Here is a 20,681-nt window from a genome sequence, read left to right as displayed (position 1 = left end):
TTGTGGGGGGATACTGCACCATTCCGGAGGCATTGCATTGAATTTGGTGATCGGCAATTGCTCCTGCTCTGCAAAAGTGGGATTGTAGGAAAATTCCTTGTCCCGTGAGCTCAGGATTTGCTGGGGAAAGACCAGACCCCACTGCAAGTCTCCACGGAATTAGATGCAATTACTGCTCTTGGAGGAGCCGTCCGCAGTGCAGCATGGTGGAGAGCTGGTAAAGTGATAACGGGGTAAAATGTAAAAGAATTGGGGTTTTTTAGCAGGTCTTGAGGTTAATTGGGAACTGCAAGGAGGCACTACTAGGAAAAGGAGAAAGCAAATCTCTCCTGGGAGTTATTAGCAGAAGTGGCACGCAGGAGGGAGTTATTGCTCAGTAGTTGGGGGGTGGCAGCAGTTTTGGGTGGAAAGCTTGAAGGAAAATCCGGCTGCCATGGGGGAAATCTGCAGGAGAGCAAGAAATCCTTCAGGAACCGTGTTTGCTTAATTGGGGAAGGGGAAATTTGGGGCACGAGGGGAGGGGTGCATATGTGGAGCTGGTGCAATGCAGCGTGGACGGGGCTGGGTAGCTTCTCCCACCTGTTGTGCCTCGTTTCACCAAAATCTGCTGGTTTCAGCTCATGGCATGGGAATACAATTGGGGTGCAATTGCTTTAGAGGACTCTGCCTTAAATAGCTGGTGCAGGGCTTTTCAAACAGCATAAAAGACAGGCTGTGCTGCAGGCAGTGAGCCCCTATTTACATATATATGCATACATGCAAATGAAGAGCATGATCTCCATTGAAGAAATGGGACATCTGAGGCCCAGGTTGACCCAGGCGCGTTTTGGGCTTCATTTTGGCCCTGGCAGCTGCTTGCGCAGCTGGGGAGAGGCCAAGAGGTGCTAGCAAAGCCATTGCTCTGAATGAGTAGTGCCATTGGGGTTTTGAGAGAATTTGGCTCCGCCGGACTCTGTTTCCCTCCTCTCCTGCGATGAGACATCATTTAACACTCTGAAAACCCAGAAAAGCACCCGGCATGGCCAAATCCTTAAATAACCTGGAAATGGGGATAAGGGAACGAGATCAATGAGCAACGTAATGATGACAAACATCCTCCCCTTCCAAAAAAACCAAACCCAACGACCCATCGCAGGTCATGGCCGCCAATTTTAGCAGCTATAAACCAGAGCCGGACGCTTCAGCGCTGTGCTAAAGCATTATATTTTAATGGCAATATCAGTAGGGTGAAGATGTGGTAGTAAAATATACTCCTTCCCCCCCCAGCATCGTTAGGAGACGGAGGTGCGCGTTGTAAGCTGTTGGCTTTACGGTGATGCGCTGAGCACGCTGGCAGCAGAGGAGGGGGGAGAAATTATAAATAAAACTTTACTGCACTAGAGTAAATGCTGCTAAACATACTTCACGTCTGCGCAGCGGCGGGAGATAAATATTCAATCTATAATTTATGTACACGGCTTCTCAGCCTGTGCAGGGCGGGTCTGGTAGCAGCTAATAAAATACAATATATCACGAAGAGTTATCAATGCAGCAAGCGCAGCCCTGCTGATAATCTGCGTGGGGTGGTGGGACCCCTCTTCTTCATGTTGACTGCTCTTTTGGGGGGTTGATTTAGGGAGGGGTGGGGTTGGGTGTGGGGGGGTTCCCAAGTGGCGGTTGGTTTTGGTTGGGTCTCTGGTCTTTCTTCATGTGTGTGTGTGTCGAGAGATGCTCACCTAGGGGTCACCTCGGTCTTCAGCCTTGTGGGTGTTGAAATATTATCCAAATGGAAGATACTTCCCATTCTTCCCAGTAAGGTACCCCCAAAATCCTACTGGTCCCAGTTTTCCGGTGCCTGTTGCTTCCCTTCTCTTCTCTGCATTCACCCCCAAATCGGTGCTTCTCCCCCATCTCCTGCTCTGTAGCCGGTGGGTTTGGCTTGGCTTTGTCTCTGGGGGTGGGGACCTTGGCTTCACGACTTCAGGATCTCCCCGAAGGTTTATGCTGCCAGCATTGCATCCCTGAGGTTTGCTCTGGGAAATTGCCTGATTTTTAGGTTGAGGGATCCATTGAGCATCCCAATGATGCATCCAAGGTCATCCAGCACGTTTGTAGCAGAGCACGGGCTTGCTCCAGCCGAACGCTCTGGCCATTTTGCCTCAAAACTTCCATCTTTTTACTGGAACGACTGATTTCCCGAGGATTTCAGGCAGACGCCTTGACGGAGATGTAGTACAAGCACTAACTTGGTGTGGCGAGTCAAAGAAGCCAGGCTAGAAATGGCCTTTCTCATCTTGTGCTCCGGTGAGCTGGAACAGCCTCGCCGATGAGCCTTCGCTTAGGAAAGGCACAATGAAGATGTTAAAGCGGGTTTTGTTTCGGTCCCTGCCCCAGCTGCGTCACTGATACGGATGGCTCTATCTGCCACGGATTTGTTTGTCGGGAGACACGCACCGAAGGTGGCAATGAGTTTGTAAAAAACCAGTGTTTACAGCTATTTTATTAGCTGGCGGTTGGCGACAGATAGAGCTGGCGCTGGAGTAGCGGGTAGAAGGGAAACAGGAGTCAAGAAAAGTGGAAATGTGGGAAGGAGGAGATGGAGAAGAGGCAGGAGATGGGCATTGGGGAGGGAGAAGGAGGCACTGCAGCATCCCAAGGCTCCCACAGCCCCAACCACCCATTGCATTTGCATGCATGAAGTGTCCCAAACTCTCCCTTTCTGTGTCTGAGGGCGTTTACCGTACCGAGGTTTTTCCATGCTGATGCACCTGAAAACCCCACCGGGTCGAAGTATTTGGAACATGTTTTTAGCCCAGCATGATCCATTTTGAGCCTCGCTCTTCATTTCTCTGCAGCCTACGGTGTTACTGCACCATACCAGGGCTTAGCTATAGGTGTTGGTAGATAAGAGCCACTGTCTGCCCTTAAGAATGTAAAAATGACTGCAGTGTTCATAATGAGGACAAAACTGGTCTAACAATTGATTTTTCTTAAGGTATATTGACATCACTCTTTGGGAAGCCCTTCCGTGATTGCTCAGAGCCGAAGATGCTCTGGGTGATGCTAACGGCAGCACACAAGTGGTGTTGGGTATGTTGGCAGGACACAAAATCAAAAATTTCTTTTTGACTAGGGTATTTTTTTCTAGGAGAAAGCTAGGATTTAAGAAAAAAAAGGAAAGCTGTGGGCAGTGCTCAGAAGTCCCGTCTCAACTGGATTTTGGCACCAGCATTGAAATCGTTGGGGTCTGGGTTTTGCGTTATACATTTGCATTATAAAAAAGCTTTGGATTGGGGCACGGTGATAAAATTTGACCAGTTTTGTAGCTCTGACACATTTTGATCGTGAAATCCTAACTGAAGCAGTCCCCTCAGGGGCTGCCTGTCCCCAGCAGCCCCAGTGAAGTGCTTTTCTCAGTTAATCTTGATTTAAAAGGGGTCAAAAGGCCAAACCGGCCACCCTCAGTCGATGTATTGATTAAAATTATTGATTTACATTACAAAGAGCTAACAAGACACAAGATACATCCATGGGATCTGTCAGGTGCGGTGTGCCTATTGCATCCTGTTCAGTTAGAGAAAAATGGACCCAAGAATATTCTATATATAGTCCCTGTATATTCTATGCATCTTCCTGGTGCTGCAGTACGTATAGATTTAGGGACTGGTTTGGTCCAGCAACCCCCATAAAGAGTAATTACAGGTACAGCTGCAAAGTGTTTCCTCCCACTTATGCAAATGGATGAGGTAAGAGGCATCTAATTAAATGTTTGTACTTTAATACACCGTGGTGTGAAGGAAGATGAATTTTAATTACCGGCTCTTAATTGTTTGGTCGGCCTGTTAATATCCTATTTACACAGTATTAATACAATTTGCTCTCCGCCAGCAGGGCTCTTCCTCGCGATGGGTGATGCCGGGTTTTGTGGTTTTATTTCATGGAACAGCCCCGTTTTGCAAAAGCCAGCGCAGTTTGGGGGGGACAGTGGTGGGTTTGGGGATGCTCAACCCTGCTGCCATTCGGCTTTTGGTTTTCTTGAAGGAAAAGCTGAAAATGCAAGGAAAACTCAAGCAGTTCATGCTTTTAAAAATACAAATGGGCTCCCCCAGCCCATTTTTTTCCTTCACGACATGACTGTCTCTTTTGGAAGCGCGATGCTGAGTCCATCTGTCACATCCCATTCCACTTGCTGTGGTTGAACCTGTATTAAAACACTTATTCCTGCATTTGGAAAAAAAAAGATAATAATCCATGCAGCAGCTCTCTAGGAGGAAAAGCTCAAGATTCAGCAAAATTTGGCCATGCCAGGTTGGGACAGATGTGAATCCTTCACCGGTTCTTGCCCCTTGCAGCCCTCTTGGGTTAGCGAGGAGAGGTAGCACCACATTATAATTGTAAATCGTCCTGGAATATCATAAATAAGGCATTGCCAGAGCCGGAGAGGGAGGGAGAAGGTATTTGCTGTGCTCACAGGAACAGGAGCAACTGCTGGCGTTTAATCTTTAATGAACAAGATGTTGCAAAGTGCTGCAAGTCAAAGCGCGTTTGTTTAATGGTCCTCAGCCCTGGCGTGCGGCGGGTGACATCCCTGTCCCTGGGGCTTCGTGCATGGCTGCGAACCTTTGCGTGCTGGGGATCTTCCCTCGGGTTGGCCAGCATCTTCCTCAGGTGGCTAATGGGGAGCAGGATCACTCCCTGCTTTTTCGGGGGGTGTTTTGCAATGCTGTAGCATCCCAGCTGGCTCTTTTGCAAGGGGCAAAATGCCTCTTGGAGCAGCAAATGCCTTAAATCCTGGAAAAGGATGAAAATCAGCCCTGTGCCGATTAGGGGGGTCCTGGTCCCTTTTCCCCCACCCCCCTCCTTGTGTTTGCACCCTGAATTACCGTCCTGGCCCTGGCTCGGAAAAGCGAGTGCTGGAAAGTGGTGGAGAAATTGATGTGAATTATGTATGAGCCCCACTAATCACAGGCTGATTAAAATGATGATGTGTTAATATTATCTCTCCCTGTCACCTCCACTGAAGGGGACGTGTCAGCACCTGAAGGGGGGGGGGGGGCCACAGCGGGGGCAGATGGGGCAGCTGCATCCCCACGTGTCCTGTCCCCGGGTCCATCCCGAGGCATCGCTCCTCTCTGGTCCCTGGGAATGCCGTTGCTGCTCCAAATGATCATCCCCAAGCGCAAGGATGGGGACGGGTTGAACCTCGAGGACATGTCCCGAAGGGGTAAAGCCCATCGTTGGTTTGAGTTGGCAATTTGGGAGGTGAGAAATCAGGAAAAGGAGCTCTGGTTGGTTATTAATAAATGAATACTTATTTAGATGGAGGTTAGAAAGTATCAGGCACATGGGGAAGATGCGGAAGGGTCGCTTTGCAGTGCTGGGATATGCTAAAAAGCTCCATCTCTCCGAAGTTTTCAAAGGCACCCAGGGGTGCTGTGGTGGGTTGCCCTTGGGTGACTGCCAGCCACCCACCCAGCCGCTCTCTCGCTCCTGCTCAACAGGACACAGGGAACCTCAGCCTGTTTGGGGGGTTCAGCCGCGTGTGCTGCATCCCAAGAGAGCTTTCTGTGGGGTGCTGAGCTGCTCTCACCTGCACAAATCCCCAGCAGGATGCTCCCGTGGGGCAGGGACGGGGCTTTCTGCCAGCACCTTGGTGGAAGCCCCTGGCTGTGCCCTCTGCTTCCACGGCCGGGGCGAAACCTGCCTCCTCCCTCGCAGCTATTTTGTAATTGAAAGCAGTGAGCATGTTACAATGTGCTCCTTTTATTAATGTGTCACTCCTGATTTAAAAGGACATTTCATTTATCTCTCCCTTCCCCCCTCCCCTCCCCCCCTTCTTTTTTTTTTTTTTTTTTTTCTCTTTTTCTCTTAAACTGGATGTCGCAAGAGTTCCCACTGCTCACTAGCAAAAATACTCTTTTTTCCCCAGGGATGCGATCTAATCAGAGGGCTGAATTTCCATAGGTCAGAATCTAATCAGAGGGTGGCCCGGCACAGCTTTTTCTATGAAATATGTCTTATTTAAAAAGAGCAAAGGGGAAGGAGAGGAGCCTCGGGTTTCGGAGCTGCCTTTGGGATGCTGATAATGCAGAGGATGATGGAGATGTTGGATTGGGCTCCTCCTTTGGAGGTGCAAATCTGATGCTCAGCCCCATTTAAATAGCCTTTAAAATTCAGCAGTACCTGTAACCGCTGGTTTCTTCTACCCATAAAAATCCAGAAAAAGGACCAAACTGGGGATTTTGAGGAGTGGTGACACTTTGCAATCCTCCACTGTCGGAAAGCAAAAGGCAGGGGGGGATGGGGGATGAGATTCACACAACCACAGCAAAACAGCAGGTTTTGGACAGCTCCATCTGGATTCCTGCTTTATTTTTTGGCACCTGGCTTTATTTTCCCTGCTTTTCCCCCGCCCCTACGCACATCCTTAGCATTTGGGGGGCTGGCTCTTCTGGGGACTGCGCATCTGTTTCTCTCTGCTCTCCTGCTCATGCTCTTTCCTTCCTTCTTTTCCCATCTTCTGGGATGGTTTTGCTCAGCATTTGGGCAGCTGTGGCTCTTCAACTGGGTGAATTTCCACCTTCCATCCATTTCCAGGCATTGCTGGGGCTCCATCATCAGCCCCCTGTCCCATCCCTGTCCCCCACAGCACTGGTGCAATAAATCCTGGAGCTCCAGAGCATCGGCTTTGCCGTGCAGGATCTGCTCAGGAGAAGCTCAGGAGCATCCTGTGGTTACACTCTGGTATTGGTAAGGACCAGTGTCCTCCCAGCACAGCCGAGCCTGCATTGCTTGGTGGAGCGGTGGGAGCTGGTGGGCTGCAGCCCCATTGCCATCTCAAAATGGATTTGCAGCATGCGGAGGGAGCAGAGCAAAAAAAAAGCCCATTTTGATTATTTTTTTGAGCCATCTAGAAGGTGCAGGTTGGGGATGTGTGTGGGGGATTTGCTTGGATAAACGCTTGGGCCAATGCAGCTGCTGCACGTGAGTGGAGGTTGGTGGCTGGGACCACCCCAAGCTTGGCAATTTTTTACTTTAAAAAGCCACCAACCATCAGAAGACGGTCTAAACACCACCAAATCCTGGCTGGATGGGGGTGGGGATGCTCCTGGCTCCCCACTGCTGTGCACAGGGTCTGAAGGACAAAGCCACAGGAAGAGGGATGGGGAACCATCTGGAGATGCTGCAGTTAAGAGCTGGGTACTCCTGTATCTCGGTAAATTGCAGGCACGAGGGAAAATGCAATCTTAACTCTCTCTTTGTCGCCCATCGCTTCTGCCGCCAGCTTTATTTAATCGCCCCGCTGATCTGCGCCAGGGGCAGGAGGGAGATGTAATCTCGCCCAGAGGCTCCCAGCGCTGGTTGATGAAGAGGCAGAGCTTCTCTGCACACATGGGAGCTTCATCCCCGGCATGAATCCATCCTGGATTTCCTTTGGGCAGATGCCATTGTGCTGCAAACTGTTTGCTCGTCCCCCTCCCTTTGCTTTCATGCCTGTTGCTCATCTCGCTTTTGGAAATGTCAAAAGCGAAGCGGGGGAATTGGGGCACCCGCTGCGAGACCTCACCTGACCTTCCCCGCATCCCTCCCACTCCTCCTCTCACTCCCCTCGCCCACCGCAGCCTCTCCATATCTGCAAAGCCCCCCGTTTGAGGGGACCGCTTGCTGCGTCGGCAGCCACCAGGAATTAATCCCCACTTTAGCTTGCTAAAATAAACCCTGTCCAGCCAAGGAGAGAGGCTGGAAAGAAGCTGGTCCCGAATGAGGGTGGTAGCTGCTGGCGAGGATTTGGATTGCTGTGAGCAAGGAGGAAGGTGTCAGGCTGGGGTTGCAGAGGTGCAATATTAAAATCCATCTTGCTGTGCACTTTTTCAGGGCTGAAAACAGCCTTTAATTTACTCCCCATCCCCGCTCGGTGCTGCTGTTCCCTGTGTGCATGCTGTGTAATGATGCAAAGCACTCTCCAGTACTCACCACCACCCCAAAAAAATCCCCTTTTTCCAAATTTCCTTGAATCCAGCCGGTTGCAGCAGCAAACCTGCTGTTGCAGCCCCCCCAAAAAGCAGCACAAAGAGGGCTTCTTCACTTTTAGAACCCCGTGTTCAATATGCTGGGCCACGCTGCCTTGCTGTTGCAGTAGGCACGTGGGCGTGCAGCGTGCTCTCCCACAGGTCGTGGCTGAGATTTATTGCCAAAACACCGGCAACTTGTTTTACAAGTGATGCAAGCCTCGTATTGCTGGCGGTGGGTTGTGTAAAGTCACCTTCCCCTCTTTTGGGGCGTCTTCTGCAAAGGAGCCTCGGTTCCTGCAGCCCCATTTCCAAACCTGCTGCCGTTTTCCAGGTGCTCTGAGCTTTTCCTATGTTGCTGTTCCACCTGATGCAAGCAGTAATTAAAAAAAGTAATAATAATATGGATTTCTGCAGTGGGTTAAGGGCTGTTTTGGGGTTCCTTGGTTGCAGACGGTGTGGAATGGGTGCGGTCTGGGCGATGGTGCTAAAGAAAGGCTGGGATCTGGCAGGCTGTCAATCTGGCATCTTCGAGCAGCAGAGGAAATAGAGGAAAATAAAATAGAAATGCAATTGCCTGCCCTCCCGACCCCGGCTGCTCTGTGCTCCTGCAATAGCTTTGCAGCAAATTGAGGGGAAACAGGGAGAAAACGGCCAGACGGAGCCACCCAGGCTCTGATTTTCCCTCTGCTGCAAGGACAGATCCTGCATCCAGCTCTGGGGGAGATGGGGAGGGGGCAGGCTGTCGGCCAGAGCTGGGCTGTAAAACCACAGGTTGGGCTTTGCACATCCTCTGATGAATCTGTTGGACCCGTTCCCGTAAGGAGTAAGTCATTTAAGAGGGTTTTAAAGCAAGCGCGGGGTAGAGGACCTTGGTCTGCGATGGGGAGGGAACCGGTGTGGAGCGATGATGGTGGAGGGGAAGTGGAAGCCAATATTTTCATAGGAAGGATGGGCTTGAGCTTGCAGGCAGGAGAGGGGGGCTGGGGGGCTCAGAGCTTTGTGCATGGACCAAGACGAGCCTCGAAATCTGGCCGCCCAGGATGTATTTGGGGCCAACATGGGCAGTTTTTGCAAAGCTGGGGGGAGAGAAGCAGCGAAACCGTCAGTCCTTGCAGTTTGGTGCCATAAGCTGGTAAATTAGGTCAGGAAGGATTTTCTCCAGTTCGTACCTTGCTGGTGCGTTGGGAGCAGGCAAAATCCATCGCTGCAAGGGGGCAAGATGCCACAGTGATGGGCTTGCCCATGTGTTACCCCTACGTGGATTGCAGCCAGCGTTTGCTCCCCATGGCAGAGTATTATTAATCCTGTAAAACTATAGGAGAACAGTGTTTTAACCCCCTGCACCATTCTTACCCAGCAGCTCACATCTCTTTTTTTTTCTCCTTTTTATTTAACTTTTCCAGCCTACCTGACGGTCAGCATCGAGCCGCTGCCACCCGTGGTGGTGGGAGATGCCGTCACTCTGAAATGCAACTTCAAGACAGATGGGAAGATGCGGGAGATCGTCTGGTACCGGGTAAGCGGTGCCGGTGCCTCTTCCCTGCCCTTGGGGACGGGGACACGAAGCCACCCGCCTGCTTTGCTCCTGTACAACAGAAGGTCAAGGCTGGATGGTGGAGAGAAAGGCAGACGGCGCTCTCGCTGACGGGAATATCGATGCGGTGGAGCAGGCTGGCAGGCTGGCCTTTGAAAAACCTGGGTGGGGAATGATGTAAAATGGTTTTGCAGTCATCCGGAGGGCTCCAGGAGGCTTTTTCCAGGTGTTCTGTTACCTTTTCTGGGTGGATTTGGGGTTGGCAGGCTCAGTTTGGTGCTGGGGGCTTTGCACCCAGGGTTGGTGCTAGTTGGGTTTAGGGAGCCAGGGGCAGGCACCCACCGCTGTGCAAAGAGAATTTGCGTGTTGAGTGTGAAACGATGTAAAAAAGAGGGTGGTTTTCGTGCAACATGAGAAATGATGTGAAATTGAGGGGTTTTGGGGCTTGGGAGCAGTGCTGGGCTCTTCAAGCCTCCCCAAAAAAACTTGCCCCTTCCCATCCCTGTCCCCAAAACACTCACAGATGTAGGATGCTGATCTGGACTTAGAGCATCTGGTTTTATTTGGGGAGGGGGGCATTGGAGGCTGTAGCTTTTCCCCCCTACCAGTATCACTCCCATCTGCACCAAGCCTGGATCCAGCCTCAGCTATAATGGTCCAGAGCAGTGGGTTTGGTTTTTTCTGAGGAATTTCAGGATAAGCTGCCAAACAAAAATAAAACCCCCATGGTGGTCTGATCGGAGACAGCTTGAACTTTTCCAGGATGAGAAAAACTCGGCTCTTTGCTTGCACGTTTGCTTGCGGAGGAGGCGAAGAGCAAGCTAGCTGGGCTGGTGGCGTGGGATGAAACGGCTGCCCTTCACCAGAGGGTATTTTTTTCATGGTTTTACTGTCATCTCTCTGCTCCCTAAACAAGGAGCATCTCTGCCTTAAAGCTCTTCCTTGCATCCAGGCAGGTGTATAAATAGGAAAAGGTGCTCTCTGGACTGATGTATATTCAGTTGCCGGAGCGTGGTGCGTGCGCAGGAGTATTTCCATCGAGTCCTGGCCATTGTTTGCTATAAATACCTGTGTTTACGTGCGTAAGTGATACAAGCAGGGAAATATGAAAATATAAACCAAACACTGTCCTGAACCCTGAATTACAGCTTGCAATTGTCTTTGTCTCCCCCTTATTTTGGCGAGGAGGTTTTTTGCCTGGTGCTCCTTCTGCTGGTGCTGCCGTCTCCACCAGGTTTTTCCTTCCCTTTTCCACTCGGTAATATTGGATTAACCCACTTTCTTGCAAGCTGGGGCTGGATTTGCATAATCCCTCCTGCGCAGAGGGATGCTGGAGCCCTCGGCGAGAGGATGACGCGCCGGGGCGGCCGAGCAAATTACGCTCTGAGAAAGCACAGAGAGAGCAGGAGGGGAAAAAATAACCCAGCTTTTCTTTTTCTCACCGCAAATCCCCCTTTCTTCCAGGTTTTTTACTCCCTCTCCTCTTTCTCCTTCCCCAGGGAGCTTTCCGCATTCGGAAAGTTGGTGTTTTCATAGAGCATCTCAGGATTTCCCAAATTCCCTCCTGATTTTAGGGGGTTTTTGCCTTTCCCCCCCCCCCCCCCCTTTCTTGTCTCACACAGGGAGTTTTGCAGCTGCCCAAAGTGCCAGTCACAGCTTCCCCATGCAGGAGGTGATGGATGGTCTCGGCCAAGCCAGGGTGGAGATGCTGGGGCTGCAGAGTTATATTTATACCATTTGTAAATCATCCTAACGGCGTCTTTGTGCGTGGTGCTGGAGCAACGGAGCGGGGTGGTGTCGGGACCTGCTGAGGCACCGGTTTCCCTTGGTTTATTTTACGGGGAGCAGAGTCAGCCCATTGAGTTTGAAGGTGCAGAGCTGCTCCAGGGATGCACATCAGGTTGCATGGAGGGGAGGAAGGCAAAAGAGAGGGAGTGCAGCAGCAAACTTGACGGCAGCAGTTTGGTGTTGGGCATGGGATGCATCCATAGCCCTTGGGGTGCAGCCATAACCCATCAGGGTGCAGAGTGGGCACATAACCTGTGGGGTGCTTGTGTTAACTCAACAGGAGCATGCATAATTCATCAAAGTGTGGGCACAACCCGTCAGGAGCGTGCATAACCCGTGGGGTGGGTGCATAACTCATCAGGGTGCGTGTATAACCTATCAAAGTGCGTGCATAACCTGCTGGGAGCGTGCCTAACCCACGGGGGTGCACGCATTAACCCCCAGGATGAGTGCATAACTCCTCAGGAGTATGTATAACCCATCAGGATGCATGCGTAGCGCATCAGGGTGTGTGCATAACCCATCAGGGTGTATGCGTAACCCGTTGGGATGCGTGTGTAACTCGTCTGGGGCGTGCAGAACCCATCAGGATGCGTGCACAAACGGTTGGGGGGTGTGCATAACCCATCAGGAGCACGCAAAAGCCCTGGGGTGCATGCCCAGCACATCGGGGTGCATGCATTAACCGACGGGGAGGGTGCACAGCCAACGCAGCTGAAGGCTGTGAGGCACGGAGGGGCTCCTTACCACGGGTAAGGTGGGTAAAACCCTGCGGAGCAGCACCGTGCTGCAAACCAGCACCCCCAGAACCCCTCTCCAGCAATTCCCCTGGAGCCCCTGGGCCGGCGAGCGGGGGTGACAGCAAGGGACAACCTTTTTCTCAGGCCAGAAAACCCCTTGGGCATGAGCCGCCACTCCAGGTCACTTGAAATGCAGAAGACTCAAGGAGACCCGGGATGAGCAAAGGGGCTTTTTCACGGTGTAAACAGCAACACCTACCATCTGCAGAGGTGTTAATTAATATTCAGCCACCCCCCTCCACGCTAAATTCATCTCCAGAAGGTGTGATTTGCCTGAGAACATGTGCAGACATGGGTCTGAACCTCTTGTGCCTTAGTCAAGGGCCTGAAAACCCTTGCAGGAGACAAGGGTGGTGGCATCCTTGCAAACGAGCTTGTAATGAGTCCGGGAAGCCTCGGAGCTGTCAGGCTGTTAGCTGCCTCCCATCGCAGGCGTCTTGGGGGTCGTGCTCAAGACCTGATTAGTATGGTCACTGCCACGCCGCGGCAAAGGATGGGGAGGGAGAAAATTACTTTTTGCAGCAGTGCAGAGCTCTAAAAAAAAAAAAGAAATCATAATACAGGAGCGAGAGAGCGAGGGAAAATCCTCTGAGTGTCTGTTCTGGCTCTGTACAGACATCTGGCAGCGCAGGGGAAGCAGGCAGCCGGCAGCAGCCAGCCTGTACACACAGCCGGGGGCTCGGGCGAGGTGGTGGTAATTGCAAAAAAGTGTTTTGCAAATTTTTGGTGGCAGGCAAGGGTCGAGCGTGGTTCCCTGGTGGAGAGCCGTGCTCCCACGCTTGCCGTCCCACTGCCGGGTGGGGGCGGGGGGCTTGGCCTGGGGATGTATGGCAGTGAGAGCTGGGGGTGGAGGGGAGCCCTCGGGTCTGGGGGCAGTCACTCTGCCTCAATTAATTAGAGTTTGGTGCTCAGTCTAATTAGGAAGAAGGAAAATAACTCAGAACTGCGGCTGGTGTTGCTGTCTGCAGTGCCCTTGCTTGGGCATTGCTGTCTGTAGCAGCCATGGTGCGTTGGCATTGCTCTCCATAGCACCCATGATGCGTGGGCATGGCTCTCTGAGCACCTATGGTGTGTGGGCATGGCTCTCCATAGCACCCATGATGGGTGGGCATGGCTCTCTGAGCACCCATGGTGCATGGGCATGGCTCTCCGTAGCACCCATGATGGGTGGGCATGGCTCTCTGAGCACCCATGGTGCGTGGGCATGGCTCTCCGTAGCACCCATGATGGGTGGGCATGGCTCTCTGAGCACCCATGGTCCGTGGGCATTACTCTCCGTAGCACCCATGATACACAGACATTGCTCTCCGTAATACCCATGGTGTACGGACATTGCTCTCCATAGCACCCGTGGTGCATGGGCATTGCTCTCCGTAGCACCCATGGTGTGTGGGCATTGCTCTCCGTAGCACCCATGATGCATGGGCATGGCTCTCTGAGCACCCATGGTGCGTGGGCATTGCTCTCCATAGCACCCATGGTGCACAGACATTGCTCTCCGTAGCACCCATCATACACAGGTGTTTCTCTCCATGGTACCCATGGTGCACATTGCTCATTGTAGCACCCACAGTGCACAAGCATCACTTTCCGTAGCACCCATGCATGAGCACTTAGCTCCATAGCACGCATTAACGTGGCCTTTGCAGGTGAGGGGATGCACCCCAGGACCCTGCAGGTCCCCCAATCCCCCCTGCAAGCCGTTCTCCCCATCCTTCATGCAACAGCTCCTGGTTTTTAAGCTCCCCGACTCGGTGCATGGGGATTGCAAAGCATTTTGCTCCACGGAGGAGCTCATCGGGCTGGTCCCCTCCTGGCGAAGGCCAGGGGGCCTCCAAAACCCGCGGCCACAGCAAGTGGGGGCTGATGCTTTACAGATGTCGGCAGTGCCACTTGGAGCCGCCTGATCGATGGTGACAAAGTGCAGTCCCCGCAGGGGCTTCCTCTGCCACTGCCCATTAGGGGAAATGAGACGTTACAGCTCCGGCCGGCGTCTCCCGCGGTGGCTCCGAGTGGGAAATGTTGCTGGTGACAGTGATAAAGTCACTGCTCAGAGCAGCATTGGCTCCAGGGGAGGGGGAAGATGGGGTGGAGGAGCCAAGCGAAGGGCACCCGGCACACTGAGGCTGTTGCCAGCCCTTCCTGCACCATCCGGTGCTGCTAGAAGAGCCCGGAGCCTTGGCAGGTTTGGGGGTGCTGGGTCGGGGATGCTCGGGAGCAGCCAGGCTGCAGGCACCGGGATGCTGCTTATCACCTCTCGCTCCTGCACAACATCTCCCAGAAATTTGCATCCCCCCTCCAAATTTTCAAACCAAGCCAATTTACGGGGGATTGTGCCTCCAATTTATAAACCTGTTTCCCTTTAGGGAAAAAACTGAAGTTTTACAGCTGGGGAGAAAGTCTCTAAAATCTGAGCAAAGCTGCTGATGGAGAGATCTCGGGCCGGTGGCTGTGCGAGGTCTGACTTGTGCCATTCATCTACGCGCCGGCTGGGTCGTCTCTGCGCCTCGGAGATGATAATTTAAATGTCAGTATGGGGAACTCTCTTAATTCCTCATGCTCAGGCAGGGAGAGAAGGTCACAAGCATCAGCAGAGTTTATTGAGCTCTCTATTACCGCTGAGAGAGGGCATCGCTCCGGCGCGGCGGTGGGGAGCTCGGGCTGCGCCTCCCAAAATTGCACGACCCTCGTGCAATATTGATTTGCTCGTGCACATGGTTTAGCGATGCTGGAGAGGGGGGTGTCGGCGTGGGTGCTGCCCTTTGGGGGATGGAGTCAGGTTGTGATCCTCATTCTGGGATCCAAAGCATCTGGGTTTGGGCAGATATATGAACTGCTTTGTATTTTTTGGAAAGCAGATTTGCCAGTGGCAGCGTTTGGGGTGGCTCTGAGCAAGGTGGGACTGAGTGCTCCAGCCAGGGCAGGGCAGGAGGAGGGATTTCAACCAGCCAAGCTAAATGCAGGTGCTCAAGCGGGTTGGGGGGGAATCAGAAAAAAATCTAAAAAAGGGGTTTTCTAACATGATGCGTTTCTCTCCATGGCTGTGACATGGGCTTGGGTGCAGCCAGGGGATGCTGCACACGCTGGTGCTGCCCACTGAAGCACACTGAGCGTTGCAGCCACCCCTTGCAGCATTGCAGTTGCCCCTTGCAGCACACTAAGCGTAGCGGTCGCCCCTTGCAGCGTTGCAGTCGCCCCTTGCAGCACACTAAGTGTTGCAGTCGCCCAGTCGCCCTTACAGCGCACTAAGCGTTGCAGTTGCCTGTTGCAGTCACCCCTTGCAGCATTGCAGTCGCCCCTTACGGCACGCTAAGCATTGCGGTCACCCTTGCAGCACTGCAGTTGCCCCTTGCAGCACGCTAAGCATTGCATTCACCCCTTGCAGCGTTGCAGTTGCCCCTTGCAGCACACTAAGCATTGCAGTCACCCCTTGCAGCACTGCAGTCGCCCCTTACAGCACGCTAAGTGTTGCGGTCACCCCTTGCAGCACTGCAGTTGCCCCTTGCAGCACACTAAGCATTGCAGTCACCCCTTGCAGCGTTGCAGTCACCCCTTACAGCACGCTAAGCGTTGCGGTCACCCTTGCAGCACTGCAGTTGCCCCTTGCAGCACACTAAGCATTGCAGTCACCCCTTGCAGCGCTGCAGTCGCCCCTTGCAGCCCCTTCAGGGTATTTTCCCTCTTGCCATGGCAAGTGCTCGTTGCATTTGCTCGGCGAAGGGGCTGCGTTCAGTCCCAGGGCAGGAGTGGGTGCAGGTGGCTGGAGCAGAGCCCGGCCCTGCTCCCCAGGGTGCTGTGGAGTCCTCCTCCTCACCCTCCAGAGCCCCTCCCCGCCACCCCCTCGCCCTCCTGTGCATCGCTCCCCAGTGCTTGTGCAGCCCACCGAGCATCCCGGCGAGAGGCTGCGGCGACACGAATGGTGCCAGCGTTATCTGGGGGCAGCAGGTCGCCAGCCAGCTGAAGTGCATCGGGGGGAGAGGCAGGAGGGGGCTGCCCCTGTGGGGGTGGGAAGGAGCCGGGGGTTAAAGTATCCCTGCGCTGTGGGAATCGCCGGGTTTGTGTTAGAAATAAGATTTTTACTGGGGTTTATAAATAATGCAGCAGGCAGCCTCACGCTGCTTAAACGTGCCTTTTCTGCTCCCCGTGCCCCTTCTCCTCCCACTCCTCAGGGTGGGCACAATCTGGGGCAGTCACCGTCGGCTGCTGCTGAATTCTCGTCCTTTTTTTTTTTTCCCCAGCAAGAACCGTTAGGCTTGGCTGCTCCCCCACACACCCCCCCGTGGGTTCACCTGCAATTTTATATGTAGCTCCTCTCCAAAAAAATCGACCCCAGGGCACAGATAAAAGGCTAAAAGTAGGTCTAATCCCTGGGAAGAGACTATTTTTTATGTGCCTTTTCATAGGAGCCTATTAACTGCCTGTAATCCCCTGAGGATGCGACAGGGCTGGGGCATCTTCCCTTGCTGTGCATCCCTGGGGGGATGCAGGGGGTCCTGGGGGGTGAGCAGTGGCAGGAGCGATGCTTGGAGCTGCATTTTTGCACTCCCATCCTTGGATCTGGCTCAGTGTTTCCTGGCGTTGCCCACAGCTGTCCAGATGTGCCGGGGAACTGTGGCTTGGTCCATGGGGCATCACCTCCACCGCTCCCCTTCCCCAGAGCATCCCTCCGTGCAGCAGCTGGCTCTGTTGCATCCCCAAAATAATCCCTGGAAAACTCTTTGAGATGATCCACAAATTGCTTCTCGATCCGGGAGCAGCTTGGAGGCTTCTCCCCAAACCCACCCCAGCGTGTAAATAAAAGTTGGGAAAAATCAGGCGCGTCCTTGAAAACTTCCCATCGTTCCCAAGGCCAGAGATTTACAACTACGATAATTCGTCTTGCAATTCTTTATCCCGCATCCGTGCCAGCGTGTATTTTCTTTGCAATAAAAGCCTCAGCCTCGGCAAATAAATCTGAAGAGGTGGTTTTAGTGTCAGCTTTTTTCCTGCCCCCCGCCCCCGGCCTTTTTGCCATAAAAAAAAAGGGGGAGAAAGAGAAAATCTGGAATCAAAGTTGGATTTTGCCCAAGTGGGGAGAGAAGCGCTGGGTTGGGAGAGGGGGGCTTCTCCCTGGGAGATGCTGGGTTTGGGGGAGTTAATCCCCCAAATCCCTTTTTTCCTGCACCTGTGGTTTTTTTTTTTTTTTAAATGACTATTCTAACCCACTAATGGATCAATCTGAGGTGGTTTAGCCCCAAAATGCGCCTCTCCCCTCTGCGTCGCTGCCCTCTGCCTTTGCCTCCTTGGTTTTGTATTAAACTTTGCACCTCACAAGAGGGGGAGATAAATCTGAAGGCGCTGAGGGACACAGGGAAGAAACGAGCCTTCCCTGCTCCTAAAAAGAACCTTTTTCCACTTAAAAATTACAACCCTGGTGAGTGGCTGGAGAGAGGGGTTGGTGATGCGATAACCACGCAGGTTTTAGTCTCAGCAGGGTCATAATAATGAAATAATATTTGTTGGCTCTTAATGAAACTATTAAAACTATTTTTAAAGTTACAGTATATTAATATTTTAAAATACATTAATAAAAAAAGTGTAAAAATAAAGATAGTAAAATTAAAAATAATTTAGAACTTTAAAAAGTGGGTGCAGAGCTGCTCCCATGTTTGCAAGGGTGACCGTGAGCATCTCATAGATGAGTTGGAGTTGGTTTTTTTGGTTTTTTGGCAGGTCACCGATGGTGGGACCATCAAGCAGAAGATCTTCACCTTCGATGCCATGTTCTCCACCAATTTCTCACACATGGAAAATTATCGGAAGCGGGAGGATCTGGTCTACCAGTCCACTGTGCGGTAAGTCACCCTGTGTCGCCTCCTTTGGATGCCGGCTGCTTTTTAATGCCAATTTTTAGGAATTTCTGATTTTTAGGAATTTTTTCCCCATGTTGGGGTAGTTGAGGGTATTAGGGCAGTACTCGACGTCTCGCCTTAGGCAGTCGGCAGGGATTCATCACATTGCGAAGAAATTATCGTCACCAAATAGCCCAGGTCTGTCCCCAGAGTCCTGCTTGTCCCAGGGGAAAAGGTGACATTGGTGGAGATTTCCAGTGGTGAAAACGGGCAGAGAAACACCAGACTTGGGAAAACAAACCAAAAGAAAAAAAAAAATTATATATATATATATATAAAAGAGGCAGCATGGAAGCTTGTCTTTGCTTTTCTTCCAAGTGCGAAATCACTTGCAGGAGTGTCAGCTTTATTACTAATTACACACTTGCTTTATTGCCAGTGTTATAAAAACAAAACTGGAGCCTGGAAAAAAAAAAAAAAAAGTCACGGGGAGACTTAATTCAAAGCAAAAAAAGCTGAGGTGAAGTATTTATTTTTGCAATTTTTTTTTTATTTGTTCCCTTTTTAAATTAGAATTTGCTAATCGGATTTCAAAGCTCGTTTTTCCCAGCATGGGATAATAAAAATTCTGTGTACGGTGGGGGAAATGCAGTTGTTTCCTCGAGGTGATGTGATGCTTTGCACCTGCAAGTGTCCGTGGATGGATTGGAAAGGGCTTGTCCCATTGCATGAGCATGTATGCGAGTGCCAAATTCTTTCTAATTCTTGGAAATTTGAATTTCTGGAGGTTTTTTTGTTGTTTTTTTCTGCTACACTCAGAGCTATTGTTTTATTATAAGAAAGAGCAAAGGTGTTAGGTGGGCTGCATGGGAATAAACGTGAATATAGAGTGGAGAAAAGCAGGAAAGCAGAGCTGGAGAGGAGATGCTCAGGGGACGCTCAGAAGATGCTCAGAGGATGCCCAGGAGTTGTTTGGGATGTTCAGGAGGATGCTCCAAAGGGTCAGGAGATGCTCAGAGGTTGCGCAGGAGGTGCTCGGGATGATCAGGAAGATGATCAGGAAATGCTCAGGGATTTAAGGGATGCTCAGAGGTTGCTCAGAGAGGTCTCAGGGCTTACTCAGGGGTTGCTTGGGCCAGAATTAGAGGCTGCTCAGGGGGATGCTCCGAGAATGCCCAGGCAATGCTCAGAGGTTGCTCAGAGCAATGTTCAGGCGATGCTCAGAGGTTACTCAGGGCAATGTTCAGGCGATGCTCAGAGGTTATTCAGGGCAATGTTCAGGCGATGCTCAGAGACTGCTCCGCTCCTTGAGTTTTGTTTCCCCGTGTAGCACAGGATCCGCTCAGCTGCTCGCTCGGATGTTGTACAAATTTCTGACACAACTAATTATTGTTTAAAGGACGTTTTGGCAGCTTCATGAAGGGATTACACATCCCCTAACCCAACAGCCTCACTTGCCTGCCGTAAACCCGGTGGTTTCGCTCGGTGCTGGGTTTGGCCATTGCTCCTCTCTAGCAGGGAGCACTAGGAAAGCTGGGAATTAAACCGGAATAAAACATCCCCTGTGCACGGAGCGGGAGACCATGAGCATCCCTTGGGCATGGGACGAGGACGTGCCACGTTCACGTTGCACCGTCCTGGCAAGGCAAAGCAGCTGCTTTATTTTTTTGGGGCACAAAACCCTCTGGTTTTCTCCCTTTCACCACGTATTGTAGAACTAATAGAATTTGTGAGCAGAAAATTTCACTGCCCTAGGACCAGGCACTTAAAAGCCTCGGTAATCGTCGGCACGGTGCCGACAAATCGTCCGTGGAGCCGGGGATGTTCGCGGTAAAAAGTCTTTTCATGCAGTAGCCTTTTTTCAGAGGAAAACAGCAACTTGCCTGCGGAGAAAGGAGATATTTCTCAGAGGGTATGAAAAAGAGCTTCTTTTCTGAATCATTGGCTTGTTGCTTGCCGGGGGTGGGGGGGTCCTGCCTTATCTCGGGCTCTGGTGAAGAAGAGGAGCAATATCAGGAAGGGTTTGGTGATAGGTCAGTCACTTCCCAGCCGTTTGCACTCAGCTTTTCTCTCCCTTTCATTTTACCCTTCTGTATTTTGCTTTTTTTTTTTTAATCTTTGTAATGGCACGGTCACGTCGGTGCCGTCCCACGGAGCGTTATCCCGGGCGGCGCAGCCCTTATCTGCGCGGCGCAGAGGGCTGCCGGCGCTGCCGCTTTTCATACCGGCTTTGAACGCCGCCTGCTCAGATGTGAAGAGCAAAGCCGGGAGATATCCAAGCCTGGATTTTTTTTTTTTAATTTTTTTTTCCTCCTCCTCTGATTAAAAACCCACCCTCGTCGAGTAAGGCATTGCTTTATGCATATCTATATAATTTTCTTTCCTTATTTCCAGCGTGTTTAGAGGACACAAAAGGACACGACAGGCAGCGGTTTGGCTTTGCGGGGCTGAGGGTCCCCTCTCCCTGGTCCTCACTGATGGTAGAAACGTCAAACCAACCCCATTAGGACCCCAAATCTGCACACAGACCCAAAGGGCTGGTCCTTTGTGGCAAGGGGCAGCTGCCGGGATGGAGATGGTCCCCAGCTTGGCAGGGACCGAACGCTCCTGCGCCCCACTAACGAAGGGTGTGGATGATTTCCCGCTCCGTGCGTGGGTAATTAGAGGCTGGAACAGATGGTGGAGGCTGAGTTGAAAGCGTTGTGGCCATTCAGAGGAGCTGCCAAGCGACTGTTCA

The 20,681-nt window shown here is 51.9% G+C and overlaps 1 protein-coding gene across 2 annotated transcripts in view; it reads left to right on the top strand.

The window, feature by feature from the left end:
- Positions 1-20,681, top strand: part of IGSF21 (immunoglobin superfamily member 21) — a 42,157-nt gene that overhangs the window by 12,657 nt on the left and 8,819 nt on the right. For both annotated transcript variants that reach the window (XM_040588992.1, XM_040588991.1), the window contains exons 2-3: positions 9,395-9,507; positions 17,826-17,947. In XM_040588992.1, coding sequence (XP_040444926.1) covers positions 9,395-9,507; positions 17,826-17,947 — 235 coding nt within the window. The remainder of the gene's footprint in view (positions 1-9,394; positions 9,508-17,825; positions 17,948-20,681) is intronic.

Source organism: Falco naumanni, chromosome 3, assembly GCF_017639655.2.
Source record: "Falco naumanni isolate bFalNau1 chromosome 3, bFalNau1.pat, whole genome shotgun sequence".
Taxonomy (NCBI): Eukaryota; Metazoa; Chordata; class Aves; order Falconiformes; family Falconidae; genus Falco; species Falco naumanni.
Note: the sequence above shows the minus strand (reverse complement) of the source record. Positions and strands in the feature narration are given on the sequence as shown.